Source organism: Hippichthys cyanospilos, chromosome 17 (assembly GCF_059441005.1).
Source record: "Hippichthys cyanospilos isolate Australia breed blue-spotted pipefish chromosome 17, RoL_Hcya_1.0, whole genome shotgun sequence".
In the NCBI taxonomy this organism is placed as follows: domain Eukaryota; kingdom Metazoa; phylum Chordata; class Actinopteri; order Syngnathiformes; family Syngnathidae; genus Hippichthys; species Hippichthys cyanospilos.
The window spans coordinates 9387820-9410021 of NC_142385.1; the positions used below are offsets into that span (position 1 = coordinate 9387820).

General features: G+C 39.8%; 1 protein-coding gene across 1 annotated transcript; it reads right to left on the reverse strand.

Moving 5' to 3' along the window:
* Positions 1-4806: 4806 nt before the first annotated feature.
* LOC148409504 (heparan sulfate glucosamine 3-O-sulfotransferase 2-like) lies at positions 4807-12029 on the reverse strand. The gene is made up of 2 exons (XM_088439043.1): positions 11358-12029; positions 4807-6095 (listed from the first exon to the last, which is right to left on the reverse strand). Exons 1-2 carry the CDS (start codon positions 11789-11791, stop codon positions 5477-5479), a joined length of 1053 nt encoding a protein of 350 aa, XP_088295169.1. The 5' UTR covers positions 11792-12029; the 3' UTR covers positions 4807-5476.
* Positions 12030-22202: the final 10173 nt, after the last annotated feature.

Consider the following 22202-nt stretch of genomic DNA (forward strand, 5'->3'; position numbering starts at 1 on the left):
CCTTCTAACTGTGCTCTTGTATTATAATTTTTTATCGGCGCCAGAAGAACGTTGGGCCTTGAAAAAATTAGTAGTCTGGCCAATATCCTGAATGGACCTCTCCTGTATTAGCTCCTAAAAACATGCATTTTTGCGAATGCTTGTTTTTACTTAGGACAGATATTTTAGAGTGAATTCCGCTCACGACTACAGGCGAGATGCTGTGCTGTGAAAACACCTTGTCGTGAAGCTAATGCTAAGGTAATTTAACGTCGGAAAGAAACAGGTTTTTCATTTCAAAAAGCAATCCTCAGTGCCAGCGTTGACCTACTGTACATCTGAATTTCAGTATTTGTTTTGTTAGTCTAATCTTTACGAAAGTACAACTTTACTTGGAAATTAGAAATGAGTATGGTTGCTTGAGAGTCCCTCATTGTTGGCTGTGAGTGTGTGCATTAGACAGTGAGAGGGGGTGAAAAGAAAGGAAGAAAAAAAAAAACTTAATCCTGAGTTCACTAGCATGCTAATGTACTGATTTTAGAGCGCCTTGTCGTTTGGCCATGAGTGCATGCACAACACAACGGGGAAGATGGAAGACTGCAATGGTGTATTTTCTTTTAAAAAAGTCAGACTCGATAGCCACTACATAAAATGGGGCATCCAGCTACCCTGGTTGCTTTAGAGTGCCTCGTTGTCCCAGCATCTGTTTTTTTGATTGATTTGCTGGTCGATTTGGTCGAAAATTTTCATACATTTTTTGCATGATGATAATCAAGCTCAAAATATGATTTAGCATAATCACCCATTGATTTTTTTGTTTGTTTGCTTTCTGTTTTTTTTAACCATTCATTAAATAAGCTAAACAAACGTCTCGTTTCCAAGGGAGCAAATAGGTCACGTCACCAAGCTAGCAAGGCAAAGAGTTTCACCATTTGCATAGGCTGCCTCCTGAGGGAATTTAAATTTGAAAAGTAAGCAAAGTGTGTGCGTGCATGTGTGTGTGCGTGCTCATGCGTGTGTGAGGGAGATTTGACCTGCAAGCAATCTCAGGAGGGCCTTGCGCTGGGAGAGTCTAATCAGACTCTGGCTGCCTCTTGTTCCCCAGGATTGCTCCTTCCCGGCCCTCAGGCCTAATTAGGACCCATGTGCGCCATCCTCGGAACTGCTCGCAGTGACGTCTGGTGCTCACCTATGAATGTGTGTGTGTGCGTGCGTGTGGGTGTTTGTGTGTGCCCTTGGTTTTTGCTATATGATCTGTATTTTAATAGCTTTGGTTGGACTTCTTGGACTTGTGGGGACCATTTTGGTAGAGCCAACAAATTCAAATTCAGATTTTTTTTGTGGGTTTTTAGAGTAAAGCATATTTTATTGAATTGGATTCTGGTTGAGGTTTGGACAGGGGTTAGCAGCATGTGGCTTTCACCCTTATGTTTGGGAAAATAAAATACTTGGTTCAGATCAACTATGTGGACTGCGTAACAAGCGATGCATTTGAATTTCAGTCAGAGATGTTTGCGTGATTGGGTGACAGGGCGACATCTATAGGACGCGTTTGGTGCGACGAGACACGAAACGTGACGCGAGACAGCCAATTGGTTTTTGAGAAGGTAAAAACACAAAACGGAAATATAGCGTGGCCTACCAGATGAAAAGCACACATTTTCAGAGTAAGACATAACTGAACATTGAAAACTAAAGAGCCTGAAGAATTCTTAACTCAAAATAAATGTCATCTTAATGGCCCTGCGTGTGAAGAAGGATGTACTCAAACGTTAGGTCAGTTTGCTATTTCTTGTCCTGAAACCAAGACCATAACAACACAAACACTGCTAAAGGCTTAATGAGGAGCAGAAAACAAAAACGGGAAATACAGCGCGGCCTTTCTGATTAAAAACACATATTTCAAAATAAAATAACATAGGTAAGTAAACAATCCAAACTTGAAGAATTCTTCGCGCGAAATAAATCTCATCTTAGTGATCCTGATTGTGAAGTCTGATGGATCCAGACGTTGGTTCGGTCTGCTTGCTTCTTTTTAATAATGTGGTACAACATTAGTTAGTGGAAAACATGTAAGATATCGGCTTTTGAGGACTGGAGTTCGACACTTTTGTGTTTTGAGTTAGTGGCAGGGAAGGCATGTCGAAACCCGGTCCTCGAGGGCCGCTATCCTGCATGTTTTTGAGGTTTTTGTCCTCAACACACCTGATTTCAAATGATCAGGTCATCGGCAAGCTCAGCGGAAACCTGATAACGATCTGATCATTTGTATCAGCTGCTTTGATCGATGGAAACATCAGAATCATGCAGGATATCGGCCCTCAAGGATTGGGTTTGGACATGCCTGGGTTAGGGGCTAGAAAATGTATGAAGTCTACTGGCATGTCCCCATTATGATAGAAAAATCCCCGTGTGTGTGGGTGTGCGTGTCTGTGTGACACCCCTCGAAATGAGCGACCGGTGTGCAAAAAAAGATGGCGATGGGTGGGGGCATGGTGGAGTTAGCGGAGGCACGTCCCCACTTGGAGGTCACGGGACTATAAATGAATGTTAGCGCAGTCTTAAAAAAAGCGAGAGAAGAAAAAGTGAATACCCGAGCGCTGAGGGTTCTGAGTATGGTTTTATACCCTCCCCACTTCTCCTAATGATTGTGACCGCTTGCAGAAGGAGAAAGTAAAGTGAGAACATTCTGTGCAGGAATCTTCAAATGATTCGACAACGGAGAATTTGAGGGCTTTTTAAATGGGCTGCAAGCTTGTAACCACACCAGAATCGGCCATGGGAGAAATTGATTGAAATTGACTTATTTTTCATATTTTCTTTTCAGAGACTTGTTTACATGTTTATTGCAGTATATTAATGTTTTTGCTTGCTTCTTTAGAGTATTTTCTTTATTAACTTATGAAGCAATTATTGCAGTTATTTTAACTCATTCAATCCCAAAGACGTGTTAATATGTCTTTATACAGTACAGCCATTCAAGCCATAATATTTTTTCAAATGTGATAAAGTCTACACTATACTTTAAAATGGACAGCACACATAGTTGTTTGTAAAAAATGTGTACACGTTTTTATAGCTTAACTGCCACATAGATCCCCCGTAATTATGCTAGTGAAATGCTACTAGCATAGGACCTGTGTGGCATCCATACTTCTTATGATACCATGACAAACTTTTTTGGTTTATGGTTTATCAATTTGGAAGTATTGTCTGTGTTTCTATGCTGTTGTAGTTTCCCAGATACTTATTTTTCTGTCTTTTTTTTTTTAAAGGGATATTTAAAAATAGCTTGTGAGCCAAAGTTATTGAATATTTTATGTTTTTAAGTACTAAAGTAATCAAGTACTCTAAATATAAAAACACTGACATAATCACTTTCAATTACTTTAGGTAATTAAATACTAAAGAAATCAATTACTTTATACCTTAAAGAAATCAATTACTTTATACTTTAAAGTAATACATTACTCTAGGTCTTTTAGTAGGTAATTACTTCATCAAGAATCAAATCAAGAGTTTTATTGTCATATGCATAGCACTACCACACAGTGTAAACTTATTGACATCAATCTAATAAAATGTGTTTGTGGGATTGCATGAGTTAGTTACTAAAGTACCTAATCTGATTCAGTTTGTACTTTTAGTACTGGATTACTTTAGTTCTAAAAAGACAATCAATGAGGGACTTTAAAAATGAACAAACATGTCTTTGGGATTGAATGAGTTAAGTGACTTTCTCAATATCGGTGTGAATGTTTGTCTGATTCGCTCTTGTATTTGTTAATCAGATTGGCTCACAATTAATTTCCAAAGCTTTGATCCATCCTGTCAGACCATTTTTTTTTGTACGTCAACAGAGTTCAAATGTCAGCATAAAAGAAAGTCTTTAAACCTACGATATCATTATGTGACAAATACTCAGATAATTATAGCTAAAAATGGAAGCCATTTTTAAACTTCCCTTTTTACCGTTCCTGCAAGAACAACAAAAACTTTATCAACATATCCCAGGGTGCAATACTTCAAAGCACCCTGCAACAAAAAAATGATAAGGAATACAGTGATATAGTTGCTATTGTGGTAACAGATCAGCTGCTCTGTCACTTTCAAGCTTTTAGTATGCGGCAAAGGAGGCCAAATCCGAAGGTTCTCCCCGCAATCATGTGACCCCGCAGTCTAGTTGATAACCTGCCAAGACGAGGTGCTCCCTCTTTTTGTTTTTGCGCGGTGATTGAAATTCCTCACACCCACCGGCTTGCCGATCATATCGCCGCCACCCACAGCAAAACCTTGGCGACTACGACGCCCCGTTAAGATACCTTTTGATTTGGTGTGCCAAGAATCCACTCAAGTGCATATTAAATGACACTAAATGTGAGCATGGAAGTACGTTGACCACATTTTGGAATTTAACGTTTTAATTCATGACTGACGGCTTTCACCTTGAAGGATTCCTTTAACAGAAATGAAAGAGAAAAAGCAAGCAAAGGGAACTCTTGGACGTACATGTGCGAATGAAGTAAATAGTCCAGCGTTACTAGAGAAGCAGTAATCGACACGAACTTGAATTTTGCAATTATGTGCCGCAAACTCCTGTGCGCATTTTTATTAAATGCCATTAGTGATGTTTTGGAGTTTTGGCTGTCCCATCCAAAAGTATAATGACATTCATAGAGGAGTTTCAACGCCAGTACTCTGGTTAGAAATTTCAATTAAATATGGATGGACCAATGAGGATTTTCAATTGGACAAGTGTGGGATTACAAAAGCTACATTTGACTTTGTTGGTGGGCATTTGACACAATTTCCTTTATGGGGAAAATAAAGCATTATTAGTCATTTTTATTTGTCTTTTCAGTCACTGGTTCAATTTGAATCAACTCTACATAGTGCATCCACCAAATCCTTAACAGTATAACTCATTCACTGCCTATCTATTGACGACAAAGTCCCTTTTTTAGTCGGTTGGCCATTCATTGCCAGTGACAGCTACTATATAGTATATCCTCCTAAGAACCATATTATTCATTTGTGTCCAATTTTGTGTCCATTTTGTCTCTAAATAGTAAATTGCATCTTACCTAAACACACGAGATATCATCGGAAAGGCCTGGATGTCCTCTACCGAGTACAATTGGACTTAGTAAGGTAGCTTAAGGGAATCAAAAGATATAGGCTAAAAACCAATAACACAAATGTATATGTTGGGTCTCAGGAGAATATAGGTAAAAAAATCCATTTGAACTGATTCTTATACCTATCAAACCAAAACTTTATAAAGTGCTTCATCTTCATTCCTTGAAGTACAAAGTATACAACCGTCCTCTGACAGTTTTCAAAGTCTTTCATCCACTTTGCTTTTTGATTGATCAAGTCAGAATGAAGTTACATAAGTGGTCAAGTTGAGGTGATGCCTGCTCATCTCAAATCTTTACTCATCAGTCTTTATTCATCCTCAGAATCTGCCTTCAAAAGTACATTCAATCCCAAATTGCTACTCCCACTTGAAATCATGACCCACCATCTCATAGAACTTGACATTAAAGGGTCTGTAGAAGTCCCGCAGCTGGTCGATGGCGTCCCGGTCGATCTGCACGTGAGTCCTGCCCTTGGACTTTCCCAAGCAGCGAGGCGAGCCGCTGCGCTCGGGTTTCTTGAGGCACGGGAAGCCTTTGGTGCGGTTGAAGTAAAAGTGCTTGTCCGTGACGATCCGCTTGAGACCCAGGAAGTCCTGCACCCGTGCCAGCTCGCCCGCTGGGTCTGTGATGAGGCGCTCACCGCTGACAAAGTGCAGCTGGGCCAGAGGAAAGTAGCGCAGCCAGTTCTCCAGGTGAAGGGCGTACAGGCCAATGCGAATGGCATTCCATGATGCGTCCACCTGACCTGAACTCTGGTTGCGAAAAGCTAAATCCTGGAAACTGGGCAAGTCGGGAGTTTTGGATAAGGTCTGAGTGTAGTCTGATATTGCTCGTGTGACGGGGTCTCGCACCACCACGATCAGCTTGGTGTCTCGGGACAAGGTCGCTATCCTGTGCGGTGTTTCTTTTGTCACAAAGTAGCTCGGAGTCTTCTCCATGGTGAGTTGGCCTTCAAGAGTCCTTGGCATCAAACCTCTGAAAGAAAACGAAAGCAAAGTAAAGGCTTCTTGTTTACATCCACTTAAATGATTTATTTTACCCTCTTTCTTGGGTGGCGCGGCACTTCTGAAATGCTGCACAAGCTAAGCGACTCAAACATGGAGGACACAATGTCCTTAATGGAACATGGAACATAATGGAAAATGAGTGTTGGATGTTTCCAACCAGAAAGATGTGAGTGAGCAACAAGAAGAGTGATGGTGGAAAGTAGTTTTGTCACAATGGAGAGTCAACTCTGTCTTGAACGGTCTTGAGGCCAATTTTTAAGGGTCTTGTCTTGGAATCAAAGGCATTTTGATTCAGTTTTTGTCTTGGTCTCGGGAGACTGGATTTTTGATCAGGACCAGTTGAGACCCGGTCTGTTTGACCATTCCGTTAGAAACGCTTAATGCGGACCTTGTTTTGTCTCGGTCGCAACCTCCAAAAGTCTTGGTCCTGTCTTTCTCAACCACCCGAACTCTTGGTCTTGTCTCTGTCTCAAACTTCGAAAATCTTGAGTTTGTCCCAGTCTCAATTTGCAAATGTCTTAGCCTTTTCTCAATCTCAACCTCCTAAAGTCTTGGTTTCAACCTCCAAAAGCTTTGGTCTTGTCTCTGGCTCAACCTCCAAAGATGTTGGTCTTATCGTGGTCCCAACCTCCCAAAGTCTTGGTCTTGGTCCCAGCCTCCCAAAGTCTTAGTCTTGTCACGGTTTTGTCTCTGTCTCAATCCCCAAAAGTCCTACTCTTGTCTCGGTCTCGAACTCTAAATGCCTTTGTCTTGTCTCAATCTCTATAAGTCTTTGTCTCTGTCTTCACCTTCAAAAGTCTTGGTCTTGTTTCTGTCTCAACTTCAAAGTCTGTCTTGACCCAGTCTCAACCTCCAAAACTTTTGTTCTCATCTCATTCTTGATCCTCTCTAGTCTTGATAGTATTTTTTTCTCTGTTGATGTGGTGGAAAGTTATAAAGTCCAATTACCGCATCACTGTACTGTACAAGTAGAGAGTGCAATAACCTTTCTCCACTTCCTATAAACTTCAAATTCTACCCAACCAGAAGCTCCTTTTGGCCTCAAACCCAGTTTCTTGATGCAAATGAAGAGGCAGAAGCAAAGTGCGGGTGCATTCACTTGTCACCAGAGAATTGTGTTGCGCACAGCTCTATCGTGTAGCATGCTTCAAGAGCAATAAATCACCATGAAGGCACGCACAACACATCCGCTAGCAGGTGACTCTGCTCACTTACTCACTAGTCTACAAAGTGGAACACTATAGTTTCGACATAGGGAAGGTAATTGATTGACTCTTGGAGGCTGAAAAATGTTAATCAGATTGATCATGTGTACAGAAGGGTAATAATTTGTCGACGCCACCCAAGCTTATAATTATCGCCTTAAAGTTTTAATGACTTCAAATTAGGATTCCAAACGGTTTAAAAATGCAAATTGCAACGCTACCATACAAATGGCTTTCAGATTATTTAATTTAGCCAAAAAATATTTGAATTATAAAAAATGCAAAAACTAATTTTCTTGACGCCAATTACTCGACTCTCCTGTATAGACTGGGCTTTGTTAGCGTTTTGTGATTGTTTTAAAAGTAAAAAAAAAAAAAAAAAAGAAAGAAAAAGATGATTTTGTGACTAGTGAGCTGTGACTATTTCAGGATTAATCAATTCTAATTTTTGTTTTCATTCCTGTAGTTTAAAAAACTACTTTTATCCATATCGACTATATTTTATCAACTTATCTTTATCCAGAACTTTAGGACAACTATTGCATAGTAAATGCTCTTCATGGGACAAAATTCAGCTCTGTTTATCACCCCAAGTGAAATATACATATACAGTACTTGAAAAAGTGGTGGGCCTAAAATTGACCCTTGGGGCACCTGAGACTCATTTTCATGTGTTCTGGAGGAGCATGTATCCTAAAATCACACCAGAGAGGCAATATAAGTTGCTGTTGATTTTAAAAAAAAACAAAACATTTTTACCACATTCATGCTTAGATATCCACTGCTCATTAGCTCATGTTACCTATCAAATTTGAAGTGAATCTCAAGCAACTTATGGTGGGTCGATTTCTCTTTCAAAATCCTCATAAAACTAATCCAAATTTTCTGGATTGTTTTCTTTGGTCTTTTATTTCATAGAAACTAAAGTGTAATTACATTTTTATGTCCTGTCTTGATGTTTTGAGTTATTGGTCTGTTTTTAGAGAGAGGGGCAAGGTGTTAGCAAAGTTGGAAAAGATCTACTTTAAAGTAATACCTCTCCATCAAAACCGAGCATCATTATCGTTTTAAAGCCAACGTTTTTTCATGCGGCTTTTATATCGGATCTCATTAGCTTGTCCAAGACTTTTTAATGATGAGTCCAGCGAGTGGGCATACGTATTCTCGGTCTGCAGTGCAATCTCTTCAGTCCAATAATTTGCTAAAGTAAGTGTAAAAAGTAAGTATAACACATACATTTATAACCCAAATCTGCAAACGTATTAATCACTTTATAGGTTGGAAGAGGTGTCTGCAAACGTCTGTGCTCAAGGGCCGCATTTTCTTAGTTTAATAGCATAATTGCCCAAGTCATTTTTTACTTACTGTCACAATATCAATAAAAGAAATCCAATGCATTTGCCCAGCCCTTGGTTAGAATACGAACATTGTATCTAAATCGTATCATAGAAGTTTCCGGTGAAGTCTCGCACTGCCTCCCTCTGAGAGTTGTTACCATTTGTAAACTTTCAGTAATCTTTCGCTTCACCTTTTTACTTGCTTTAGACAGCATTTGCTCATAGCTAGCTCCATTGGTCAATAAACGGCTGTCCAGCACCGAAGTTTGACCTTTACTCATCAGACGTAAACATATGTTTATGAGGCCCCCTAACCTCCAAAGCGTGTGTTGGCATTTGACCTTTTATGGCGGCTGACAATCACAATGCCCGAGCGCCAATTACTGTAACGGGGAGGCATTCTTCTGCAGATGTCTCATGTGAGTGTGACGGCTTGACGGCAAATCATTGGCAGGAATGAATATGTGATATTTCAATCTTAATTTAGAGCGTTTAAAATCTTCACCCTGCATCACAGCTCTACTTTGCCGTGACGCGACACAAAAAATTCTGCCTTTACAAGTAAGATAAGTCTTACATTGACTCTCGCTATGGATTGTGTGGGTATGCCTAATGAAGTGTCTGACAGGCTTTCGACAAATACAGCCTTTTAATGAGGCCACACTTTGTTAAAGGCCCTCCATGTCGCAGTTTAGGATCAATAACCAACCCGTTCCAACTTTGCGGAGGAAGGGAAGAAGTTCAACTTCGTTGACGATGGCTGACAAGTGGTTTAATTAACTGAAAGCGGCAAAACGTAAAAATCAGCTCAGCCTATCCTTTAAAAAAAAAAAGTAGTTGCTGCTTGCTCACAAGTTGGGAAAATCGATATAAATTTGATTTAATTGGACACTTTCTTCTTCCCAGAAGTAACATTTACTGAATCTTTTATCAGCTATCCATGTTAGCAACGTATAGTGACGAGCAGAAAAAAAAAAAAAATACTTATGCAGCTACATACACACATATACATCCATATTAAATGCATGTGTACAAAATATATATTTATGCCTGTATATACTATTCGTATGTGGGTATTTGTACGTGCAATGTAGGTAAAATAACATGTAATTAAATATGTATATGTGTATACATGTACTGTATGTATAATACAATATATAAATATGTGACGCATTTTCACAGACTCAGACTGAAGTAAACATCTGTTACAAGCTTCATGGAAAATAGCTGAAATTAATAAAGTCAATGATTACTGAATGAAAATTGAGATTTTGATACATACACATTCATCTTTCAATGGTGCGTATCATGTACTAATCCCTTATTTTCATACACAGGGAAGTGAAAGTTGATACCTTAATGAGGTTGTTATAGAAATATATATATATATATATATATATATATATATATATATATATATAATGTGTGTGTGTGTATGTATGTATGTATGTATTTTAATCCCTTTATAACTTAGATTCACAGCATAGTGAAGCATTGTTTACGCTGTAGGCAAAAATATTCAGTGCATTTCACAATTTCAGTGGTAATATTTAAATTCAAGATCAGTTGGCTAGGTTAGAGACATATATTTCAAAAATAGATGGTTTCAGTGGGGCTAACGTTAGCAGCAAGCCTACATTATTGTTAAGGTATTTCATGCACTGTTAAACATGAGTTTTGTGTGTGTCATGTTGATGCACATTGACCAGAAGTATATATAAACTATTAATAGCAGTGAAAATTAGCATTCATTTACTTTGTCATGATTGCAAGTTGCGACAGAGATCTTGCTGACAAGGTTTGCAGATGCTGGTGAATCCACTGTGGAAAGGGGTCACATTTAGCCGAACAAATCCCCTCACCTCTTGAAGTGGAAGTAGCATCCCTCAGCGAGAGAGCGCAATCCTCCGCGTGTTTTCTTTTCCCTAACTTCACGTTACTATGGCACCGCTCTAAATGGTTTGTCAGATTTTTGGTCCTATTTCGCCAAGTGGACAGCTTTGTGTCGCGCACAAAGTGTACCTAACAATTACAGTACATTCTTTTTATCGCTTTAAGTAATGGGCGTATGTGCATCTTGTATACGTATTGTTCATTGTCTTGTCGTCTGCTGCATTCATCTCTGTAGATACTAACAACATCAAGTAAGCATTTTGCTCGGACTTTATTCACCCGATCTCGCTGTGTTTTTTCTGAATTTGGAGGGGAGGCACCAGTTTCAGCCTAAAAATGCATTGTAATGCATTGTTACACTCATTTGTAACAAGTACTATATTACAATATTTGTGTATGTAATTTATTACAGTACAGCGTTCAAGCAGAAAGTAATGCATTACAACAGTAATTACATTACTCACAACATTGTGCGTGTGTTTGTGTGTGTCTATGCGTCTGTATATGTTTATATAAAACACAATTCAACGTGGTTGCTATGAAACAATTCAATGTATGGTTCAGTTTTAAAGTGGAAATATTCAATTGGATATATCAATATTTTGTCCCTTAATTATGGACACATAACCGCTATTCACCAAAATCCTACATGTTTTTGCAAATTCAGTATCTCTTACAGTATTGACCATAATTCTGCAGAATTCCTTATTAAAGGCAAAACTGACTTTTTTTTTTTTTTTTTTTTTTTTTTAAATGAGTGCCTTAAGCACGATACAGCAGGTTGCGTGACCTCACCTGTACCACTCAAGTCCTCTATCATAGTGCCTGTCAAAGAAGTGCGTCTCCGTCCCGGTAGCTCTAACGTCCGGATGGATCCTTATGAACTCCAGAACCGCCCTAGTTCCCCCCTTCTTCACGCCAACTATGATGGCATTGGGCAACTTTTTATTGCCGAACTTCGGGTGCCCCATGGACGGGCTGGGCGTGTCGCTCCTGGCGCGGAGCGCAAGTGAGGGCGGCCGCTCTGCAGCCTTCAACCGGGATGCCTCCGCAGCCGGCGGGGGAGGTGACGCGCAGGTCCTCCCGTTGCAGCTCGGATCCCCCGAAGCCGGCAGCATGAGGGGGTCCGCGTGGAAGAAAGTGCAGTAGCCCACGTAGGAAAGGAAGAGGGACAGCAAGCACACTGATGTTTTTGTGAGCCGGCGATTGAAGAGGAGCGCGCATGCCATCTCTCCATGGACAGTACATCTTTTTCGTCTTTAATTAGTCTCCCCTAATGTCTCCAAAGCTTTGAAATAAATAGCATCCCATCTCCTGCGATGCGCTTCCAGAACTTCATATGAACATAGCAGGTAAAAAGAAGAAGAAAAAGAAAAAAAACAAGCTCCTCCGAGTTCCCCGCTCGTGGCCATAACGCAGCAGTAAAGACGCGCGTGGTCTGATAACTTGTTCTGGCTCTATGTGCACACACGCGAGCTACCCCCCCCCAAAAAATCTAGCTGATGACGTCACAGCCCCCTTTGCATTTAACGCGCGCTGGTCTCTCACTCAGGCTCGACTGACTCAGTCCGCTTCCAACACGTAGAATATGTTCCCCACACTTTTGCGTGAATTAAACCCGGTGCAGAAGGACTCGTTAATTCATGACAGCATATCATAGCAATCCATACATAGCCTGACTCCCTGTGGGTATGGGCAGTAATTGCAATAACATAATTTGTTCAGGCGTTTTTAAGAATAAAAAGAGAGTTACCCATTCAAACAACAGCTTGGCTTTGCTTTAGATGACTTAATACTAACAAAAAAGCTCAGCAAAATTGATTGGCCACCGTATCGCACAGATTTGGTAGTGCAGTAGCTTTTTTAATACATCGAAGTGTTTGTTGTAAAGTTGAATATGTTATTTATCCTCGACGTAGAATTGGACATTCCGATACCTTTTCACAGTATAGATATTGAAGCGTAGTGTACGGTCCGATACTGACTGTGATTTGATACAATATCAGCAGGAATGGCACATTTATTTATTTTGTTGTATGAAAAGTAGAAGAAACTTGATCAGATGATACTATTTAAAGAAGAACAGTCGGCAACAATAGATAAAACATTTTATTTTGAAGAATTGGTTAGCATAAATTCAACTTCAAATCATGAACAAAACAAAGAAAAACAAGTCCCCAGTGTGGGCCATAGTATAACCCTAGAAAAAAAAATCACACATGCCACATGGATGTCACCACAAATCTAGTTGGCATAAAACAACACATTTTTACCATCATGCACTTGGGCATACGCATGCTCTGAGTGGAAAAAAAATGACAATCAGATGTGTTAATAAAACCGGAAGAATTATTCATAAACAATGTTTACTTGATTTCTTAGCGTACTGGTACAAATGCTAACCTCGCCGATGCTATTTGAAGGCATTGCTAATATTCGGCGAGACACCAACCACCGAATAATACAGCAGTTCCGTTGACGGACGTGAATTCCGTGATGCTGTTTTGCTTTTGGGCAAGGGCTCATATGGGGTCATCCCTCTTCTTTCCCTGACGAGTGAACTGACAATCCCGGTGGGGGGAAACGCGGAGATAAAAACTCGCGGCACTGCGCGGGCACGCGAGGAGGAGTCGAGGTGTCACCGTGTTGCTCCCGAGGGTGCCTGCGCCCAATCTCGGAGGCCTCTGATTAAAGAATGATTTATAGGGGCCAGTCGAAGGGCCCCCCTCAGCAATCCGTCTCGTGAATGAGATTTTTTCTCACAAGAGGGCGGGTAAATCAAACCTCGGAGCGAGGAAGTCTACGCGGTGCGGCGATGGGAGTCTGTGATTAAATGTTATAATCACCTCTGCTGAGTGTGCAGCTTGTGTTTTCACTTTTTTTTTTTTTTTTTATCAGAGACATTGATGCTTTAAATCAGTTTACCCTGAGTTTAGTTCACAGGGCATATGGCTCATTTTCAGCTATCACTGACTGCACAGTCCCAGTGGCGGATTTAGATGAAAAAAATTGCTGCGGCAGTTCTCACTTTACTAAATCTAAATCTGGATTAGAAAATATTTAAACTTCGTTGCTATGTTTTGAATTTTCTGTTCATGGGTATTATTTACTCTGATACAGGTTATGGTGCCAGGAAATTCTCAACAGACAGACATAAAAAACAAGTATTTGGCCTACATAATACAAATAAGGTTTTTTCCCTATGTTACACTAATACGCTCAAAAATGGAGTACGACCCCCCCCCCCCCCCCCCCCCCCCCCCCCCCCCCCCCCACAATCTACAACTTGTTCTAATCATTACCCAGAAGCATTATGGGACAAAATGCAATGTCTTAATCATTTAGCCGATGAATACGTTTGCACGTATTTGCAAATATGTTATGCGTGAAGAAGGGGGATGCTGGCTGTCAGGAATTTGAGCAAAATGTATTAATTTTCCTAAACAGACATTGGGGGCAGGACCAGTTAGTCGACACCGCGCCAAATTTTCATCCCAGCACAACACTGGCTCAAACTTACTTTCAAATACGTTTGATTTTCAGGCGCGTCAGAATTCAACCTTTTCTGCGCATAAACCAGTTTGCCATCTAAGAACCACGATAGTCGATCAGCGCAGCTCCACACTTCTGTAGAAAATACAGCAAAAATTTTCTATCCCAAATAAATTATCGACCACTCAATTATCAGACATATTGGTAATCTCTAAAACTAAAGACTATTTTAAAAAAACGGCAGCAATTTTTAGACTCGGCGGTGAATCAGAAATACAACTGTATCAAAAACCCTTTTGAAAACAGATTTTTGATTTATTATAAGCGAGTGCAACAAATCATTCCACTTATATATATTGAGATACATAATGAATTGTCTTGTTGGCTAAATATATCATGATACAATCATGATTGTCTTACATCAAGGCACATATTAGAAAGAAATCAGTGCCCTCTGCTGAGTTCTAAAACATCATGACCTTATCATCTCCCAAAAAAAAAACAACAAAAAACTTTCACGCCGGTGTATATTTTTCCTTGCTATTGCTCATTTGTCTAGTGTAGAAATCCAAAACCACTTTTTCTGTCCGACCACCGCGCCGGCGGCTCAGCTCGTTTGTCAGCACTAAGTGAAGCCTGAGGTGATGGAGATTGGCCATGGGGGAGTTAGTGTCACCACTCTGATACAGATGATGCGCACAACTTCACCTCGCAGATAGATGAGCGATGGCCTCTTAGCAGAAACAATTCACGCCCACTCTATAAAGCCAACACCCTCCAAGCTCTTTTATTGAGTGCATAAATGGACCCAAGGGAACCACCACGCTGCATAAAGTGCATCTATCAGCTGTTGTGCAAGCCTCTCACAGGTGTTGAGATGTTTATAGTAGAAGATGTTAGTAATCAATTAATATGGCCACACGCAAAGAGTACAAATCACCCAAATCTACTCCGTTAAAATGGGTTTAACGGATTAATGGGTATTTTGTCCAATCCTATGATCTTTTCATTATGGGCATTTCACATGAAAGGGAAACAATCGAAAGAAGACACTAGGGAGCTGAAATTGCACCCAGATGGTGACAACGTGTCAAAGTTCAACATGGCACCACCACTTAGGTACTACTGGGAGTGTGCTATCCCTTGGCTAAATTACTAAGAGAATAATGTGATAGAAAATGACCCAAAAATGGTCAAAATCCCGCACAAAGGAAATGAAATGTCTTTTGTTCTTGCTTAAAGCTTGGTTTGAAGCATATGACTTTTGTATTTTGTGAAAAATAAAAGTAATAACTGACTAACCTTTCTTTGGACATTACATCTTAGAACATGTTTCACAGAATCAACACTTAATTTTTGACAGCATTAAAATTCCATATATATATATATATATATATAATGTGGCAAAATACTGGATTTTTTTTGTTGCCATAATGATTAAAATAGAATTAAATACGGCTTGAAGTATTTCACGTGATGTGTCGTGAACTAATATAATATGGACATTTCTGTTTTTGAAACAATTTATTAAATTGGACTTAAATTGGACTTTCCTTCAATATTCTAATTTTTAGAAATTCTAATATGCGGTTGCATCTAATATGTTTGTTTGTGTATATTTTTGAGATACAATTTATTCTAATTGGCATGTGTTTGGAGTGTAGAAATGGCAGTTCAATTGATTTATAGGTTTGTGAAGGGGTCGTTGGAAAAATCTCTCCAAGCTAAAGCTGCTACAACAGCACAATCTAGCGGCGAAAAAAGAATAGCACATTTTACAGAGCCATTCAAATAGATTTTCTCTTGAACGCAGTTGCACACATCCCGGAAAACACCGACGTTAGTCATGATATATCATGCTAACCAAAAGATTTGGCAACTCTTCATCCAACGAGCTTATATTCTCAGTTATGACTGATACTGTCAAAGAGATATCAATCCAACACAGTCATTGAATTTTGCACTGGGGAGTAACAGTGGGCCTATTGATCCAAATATCAATAATAAAATATGTAAACAAATACTTGAACAGATAGATTACACAGTATTGATCTCCAAAGGAACATCTTTCCCCTCACAGAGGAATTTTTCAGTGCACTTTTTTTTTTCTTTAATTATATTCTACAGAAGCATGATCTATGAAACATGTCTAAATCCTCTGGGATTTCCTTGGAATCCTTATGCTGATCTGTCTAATGTGCGTATAATGCCCTAACTGCGTTGTGCTGACTCTGGAGATTTGAGTCAGGCCTTCACAATCCCTTTGGGAGACGGACACATTCAGTTATCATTGCTGCGTGACCTTTATTGCTCACCGCTGTTGGATATTCGCATAATGTCTCTTTGTATATTTTGTAAAATGATACTTCAAATGTAATTCTCTTTGTTGCGCCTGATCAAATAGCTGCACGATTTTCAGAGTAAAGTTGGGTTGGTGTCATTAATTTAGATAAGACTTGAAGTCACTTGAAGTAAAATAATTCGATTGAAATAAAAATAAATATAGTGGCTTGAGAGTGCTTGTAATTCCTATTTTGACCACAAGAGAGAAGCGAAGGATAAAATATTTTACAAGGCAAGCGAGCTATGTCGAAATGCTACCTTTTGAAAATTCAAGATGAGCTGTTGGACTGCGCATCACACTCAGTACTAGTTAAAAATGTCAAAGAATTTTACTTTTTTCTTTTACTACACTGTAAAAGAATTCTGAAGTCATTCAGACTTTGCAGCAACACATGAGGAATAATTTACACAAGTTAAAAATGTTAGTCAAACCAAGCCGTTTTATATTTATTTTAGATTCTTTTGCCAAGACGACAGCTTTGCACATTTTGGCATTTTCTCAATAAGCATTATGATGTGGATGATGTTTTGTCATCTGGAATGTATTTCATTTGACATCTAGCTTCAGGTTTTTTTTTTTTTTTTTTGAGATCTTGAATTTGAAGGTTTATCTACATCGTGGCATTTTCTAAGTGAGTTTTATGATGTGGATAATGACTTGTGATATGCAGTAACTTTCAGTTCACAGATGTGCATTTTCAAAAGTTAAGTGCTTGAATTTCTTGACCTCTTAAATTTGAAGGGTTTTCTGGGTGTGTGTGTGTGTGTTTTTTTTTTTTTTTTTTAACTTTTTCAATCAGCTTGATGACATGGATGATGCTTTATGACCTGAAATTATTTCCGCTTCACAGCTGTGCATTTTCAAGATGGAATTTCTTGGCATATTTTTTCAAATTTTTTAGTCAAGTTTTATGATGCAGATGATGCTTCATGGTTTGGAGTCACTTTCAGTTGACAGCTGTGGATTTTTGTAAGTTAAAGAGAACTCGGTTGAATATCTTGGTTCTCGAGTTTGAAGGGTTTTCCACATTTTCTCTGTGAGCTTTATGTTGTGGTTGATGCCTTATTACCTGAAATTACTTCCGCTTCACAGGTGTGCATTTTGAAGAGTTAATAGCAGGAATTTCTTGGCCTCTTTTTTCTTTTTTTTCCATTCAAACTTTATGATGTGGATGATGCTTAATGATTTGGAATGACTTTCTGTTGACAGCTGTGCATTTTTGAATGTTAATAGCTTGAATTTCTTGGGTACCTTGAATTTGAAAGTTTTTCCACATCTTGGCATTTTCTCAGTGAGCTTTGTGTTGTGGGTGATGCCTCATGACCTGAAATTACTTCCGCTTCATAGCTGTGCATTTTCAAGTTAATACCTGGAATTTCTTGGCCTCTGGAATTTGAAGGTTTTTCCACATTTTTTTTTCAGTCTAACCAAGGATGATGCCTCAGGACCTGAAATTACTTCCACTTCACAGCTGTGCATTTTCAAGATTGAATATCCAGAAGTTCTTGGCCTTTTGAATTTGAAAGCTTCTCCACCCTTTATATTTTTTTATGTCAGCTCTATGTTGTGGATGATGTGTAATGATGTGGATTGACTTTCAATTGACAGGTGTGCATTTTTCTGACTTAATAGCTTGAATTTCTTAACCCCTTCAATTGGAAGGTGTCTCCAAACATTTGACTGGTAACGTCCATGTCAACATGTGGCATTTAGTCAACTTAGATTCAAACCCACAGCCACATAACGCACACACTTAAAGTGAGTTCTCCTCTCCCAGACAGGAAATGATGTCATCCCTCCGTCTCCAAGGAGATGGAGGCAGTTGCTAAGATACTGTGACACCAGGGTTTTTCCTCTCTGTTTTCTCTCAGCCCCCTGTACATTGGCGGGACAGAATGCATACTTTTATTTTTTTTTTTTTCCCACATTGGTGAGGGGGTTGTAAGTGACGGCCGTGCACCCTCCCTTCAAAACTGGCTCCCCAGTGTGAGCCTGCACCTCTGTGGCGCTATCAGCATGCCACATATGTCTCGGCGCGCTAGCATGTCTCTGCCAAATCCTCGTGGCCCCTCCCTCGCCCGTTTCCCTCCCGCGGCTCCCAACACGGCGTTAAGTTGAAGCGCTTTAGTTTGCATTGGAAAGTGCCATGCTTGTTCTCCGCATGGAGGGATGACAATCCTATCTTCTGTGCGTTTCACGTGCGGATGATACCGGCAATATTTCCCTGATGTTTATTTATGGCGAACAAAATGCATGTCCATGTCGTCCTCTCCTCGAAGATGCTCAAGGGTGCCTGCGAATGCACGAGCTGTACATGCATAAGGGGGATATCAGATTCAATGTGCAATGACACAGTGAGGACACGGAGTGGAAAGCGGGGGTGGGGTGGGGGGGGGGGGGACTTGGCAGGGGCGGCGTGGAGTCATTTTAAATGGCGTGGCGGTTGGGGGGAGGGAGGTTGGAAGGCAAAAAGATGTACGGAGCGCTGAAAGGCGGCCAGGTTGGGACGCGGGCCGGATTGTGAGCGGAGATTTCAGGGTGGGGGGGCAAGGGAAAGGAGGAATATCCTCTGCACCGCTGTGTGACTAGAAATTTAATAGAGAGAGAGGGGGGGGGATGGGTAGACGAGTAGAAGGGGGGAGGCAAAAAGGCACAGAGACCTCATTGCTGTGCGGCTTTCAGCGAAAAGCCAGCGTTGGTGAACAATGCTCACTACGGCAGGGAGGGGAAGTGCAAAAAGGAAGGAGGAGGGGGGCATATCTTGGGGGGTCTTTGAGAAGCATAAGCGGCCTTCTGCGTCTTTTGACCTTTTTAGTGCGGGCTGGGACGGAGCGAAGACGCGCTAACTTGGAGCTGTCAGTGAAGAGGGCAGTCAAAGCAGAAAAAACTGATAAGAGGGGACACTCCAAATGTGCCGGGGACAATTCGACGCACATACACTCGACACAGTCTGCGCAAGGGACGTCTCTTTAAGCGACTCGAATCTGAGCGAGAGCTCCTTTTCAAATGTCTCAGTATGTCTATCAGGGATATCAAATGATCACGGAGGATGTCGATACCAGTAACTGATACTTGACTCTTTTGGGGCAGTAGCATTTTCACTCATCTTTCAAGGCCGACAGAATATTGTATGCTACGTCTATGTAAATATGGGTGCTATCATATGAAAGATTGATTTTCATTCCTTACTTTGAATTGCATGGAGGTAATATTTGCGTTTTAAGTGTGCAAACACTGCCAGGCAATGGTCTCAATTAGCTTATTTTACATAAGCATTAGTCAAGGGTGTCTGCAACCCTCCATAAAAAAAACACATTTGATGAAAATGTTATTATTGATATTACTATTTTAAAAGACGAGAATTCTCGTCCATGGCACCGAAAGAGTTAAAGGAAAAGTCAGCCGACAAATCATCTTTACAATAGTATAATTATAACATTCTTACCAATAATACGTTTGTAGAATATTTTTTTTTTATCGGTTTTTGTTTCTATCTCAGGGTGCAGCCATTTTGCCACTTCCTGTTGCCTGAAAATGACATCACTGTTTCTAAAGGGCTCAGGTAACAACCGATCATGGCGTTCCTGTTTTCTGGGTTTGGTCATGTGACGATCGCAAGCTGAGCTGTGATTGAGTCCTGGGCAACTGTGATCCACAGATGGCAAAATGGCCGCCACTGATATGGATAAAAACAGGTGGATTTTGCCATTTATTCTATATACCACTAACTATAAAATAAAACTCTACTTGCCGTCACTCGAGGTCCAATGTACCCCGATAGACCCTCGAAGAGAAAATAGGACATGATTGTAGATTCAGGGGAACAACGTTTCGTCCTCGTCATGCATCGTGATTGACTGCTGATCCGTATAAAATGTACCCCCCTCGGCAAGGAAGATGGGATAGACCGCAGCTTCCGCTTGACCCTGAATAGTAGTAGGACCCTATGGTATACATTAACCGAGACAGAAATTGACTCCACTTGTATTTATGACATATACATAAAATCCTGTAGCAGGAACTATACCTGCCTAATAATATTAAAGACCCAATAGAGTTGATTTTTTTTTTGTGTTTCTCTATGATTGCGTTGCCTACATAGCAAAAGCATCGTTTTAGAATGACATAATTCCCTACTCTGTTTGCAGTTGATCTGCGAAATCTACCACGGAGAGACAAATAATAACCTTGTCTACTAATTAGCCTTGTGGGGTACATTTGTGTACCTTGAGGGACAGAAACGGACTCCCGCCGTCCCCCATTTCCTGACACCGTCGGAGTCTTTTTGAGCTTGATACAAGGGCCTCGCGATAGAAAATATGATCGAGAATTTTCACAAATTCCGACTGGATTTCGTTTAGTCTGAAACGCTCTCGTTTTTAGGCATACAAATCACATCGCATGGTTCCACCGTAACATAAAAACTTTTTTTTTTTTTGTGCTTGGTGTGATCATGTGACTGCCCGGCTCCTTTTGATTGGTCATTTGAATGTCACATGTACATAGTTAGGATGAAGAAGTGACCAGTCATGTGACATGTCAAAATTTCATTGTACAAGCAATTATAAATATCTTGAGATAAAGAGCTCATATTAATATTGATAGTGATATTAATGTTCATTCAACTGACTTAAATACCCCTACATTTTTGGATAGTTTTACACGCCAGAGAAATTTTAAAGCAACATACTTTTTACTTTGACTCGATTATTTTCAAACACTACTTTTACTTTCTCACATTGATATTAATATTAATTAAGAGAGTATTCGGAACATGAATGAAGTAAGAACTTCTGTTTTACCCTTTAGTTAAAGGTTAATATTTTGTCTGTAATGAGTTTTTTTCTGGTGGTTAATACTGTTAAAAACACATTTTGCCACTCGCTGTTTTCTGAGTATGGTCATGTGACTTACAAGCATAGCTGTGATTGGTTATATGAGCCCTGAGCAACTGTGATGCCAGTTTCAGTTGACAGCAAGTCACAAAATGGCCGCATCATGAGATGAATAAAAATGGCTGGTAATTCCTGCTTGATATTAATTGCAACATGACCAAACCCAGAAAAAAGGTAAGCATGAAAACTTGATTGGTTGATGTCAGAGGTCTGATAAACACTGATGTCATTTACTGTTAAAATTGCAAAATGGCTGCCCCCTGAGATGGAAAAAAAAAATAACAAATGCAATATTATTAAGAATGTGGTAGTTAGGCTTGCGGATTTGCTTAGGAATTATTAGTGTAAAGAAAAATTTGACTTTCCCTTTAGGTATCAGTGACTGGTATCGACATCCTCCACGACTATAACAATATGATAAAAACAAGGCATTATAGTATGTGTAGACTTTTATTAAATACTATTTTTTTTAAAGGAAGCATTTCCTTAGATTCAAGTCTCTTAAAGATTTCTCTTGTGTGGAGTGTTTATGTATTGAATTGTCCCCAGCACATTTGTGTGTCCCTTCCATCTTATCAGTTTTTTGACTGTCTTTTTTTCTGTCACCTCCAACTTCACTGTGTCCCAACCTACACTAAAAATGTCAAATGGCCGCATTTTAAGTCAACAGCAAACGGAGCCGTATAAAATTTTACTGCTTTATCCCTATTCCACAAACGCAACATTAATCACAATTGCAGGTTTTGACCAGTGGGACCAAATTCAACATATTTTTGGCCAACGCGTTTTTCGACTTGACTTCCCCTTTAAGTAAAAGTCCAAAACTGCTTAGTCATCTACATGTGGGACTGCGTTAAGTCTAAGGACTTACAATGTACTTTCAAGTTTCAAGCAAGTGGAGTTTTATTT

What these genes read in the sequence shown, in the direction of transcription:
- LOC148409504 (XM_088439043.1), bottom strand. Translation starts at nt 11,791, where the DNA reads ATGGCATGCGCGCTCCTCTTCAATCGCCGGCTCACAAAAACATCAGTG. An exon ending in AGAGGACTTGAGTGGTACAG is followed by an intron (nt 6,096 to 11,357) that starts GTGAGGTCACGC and finishes GTTTTCTTTCAG; the next exon opens with AGGTTTGATGCCAAGGACTC.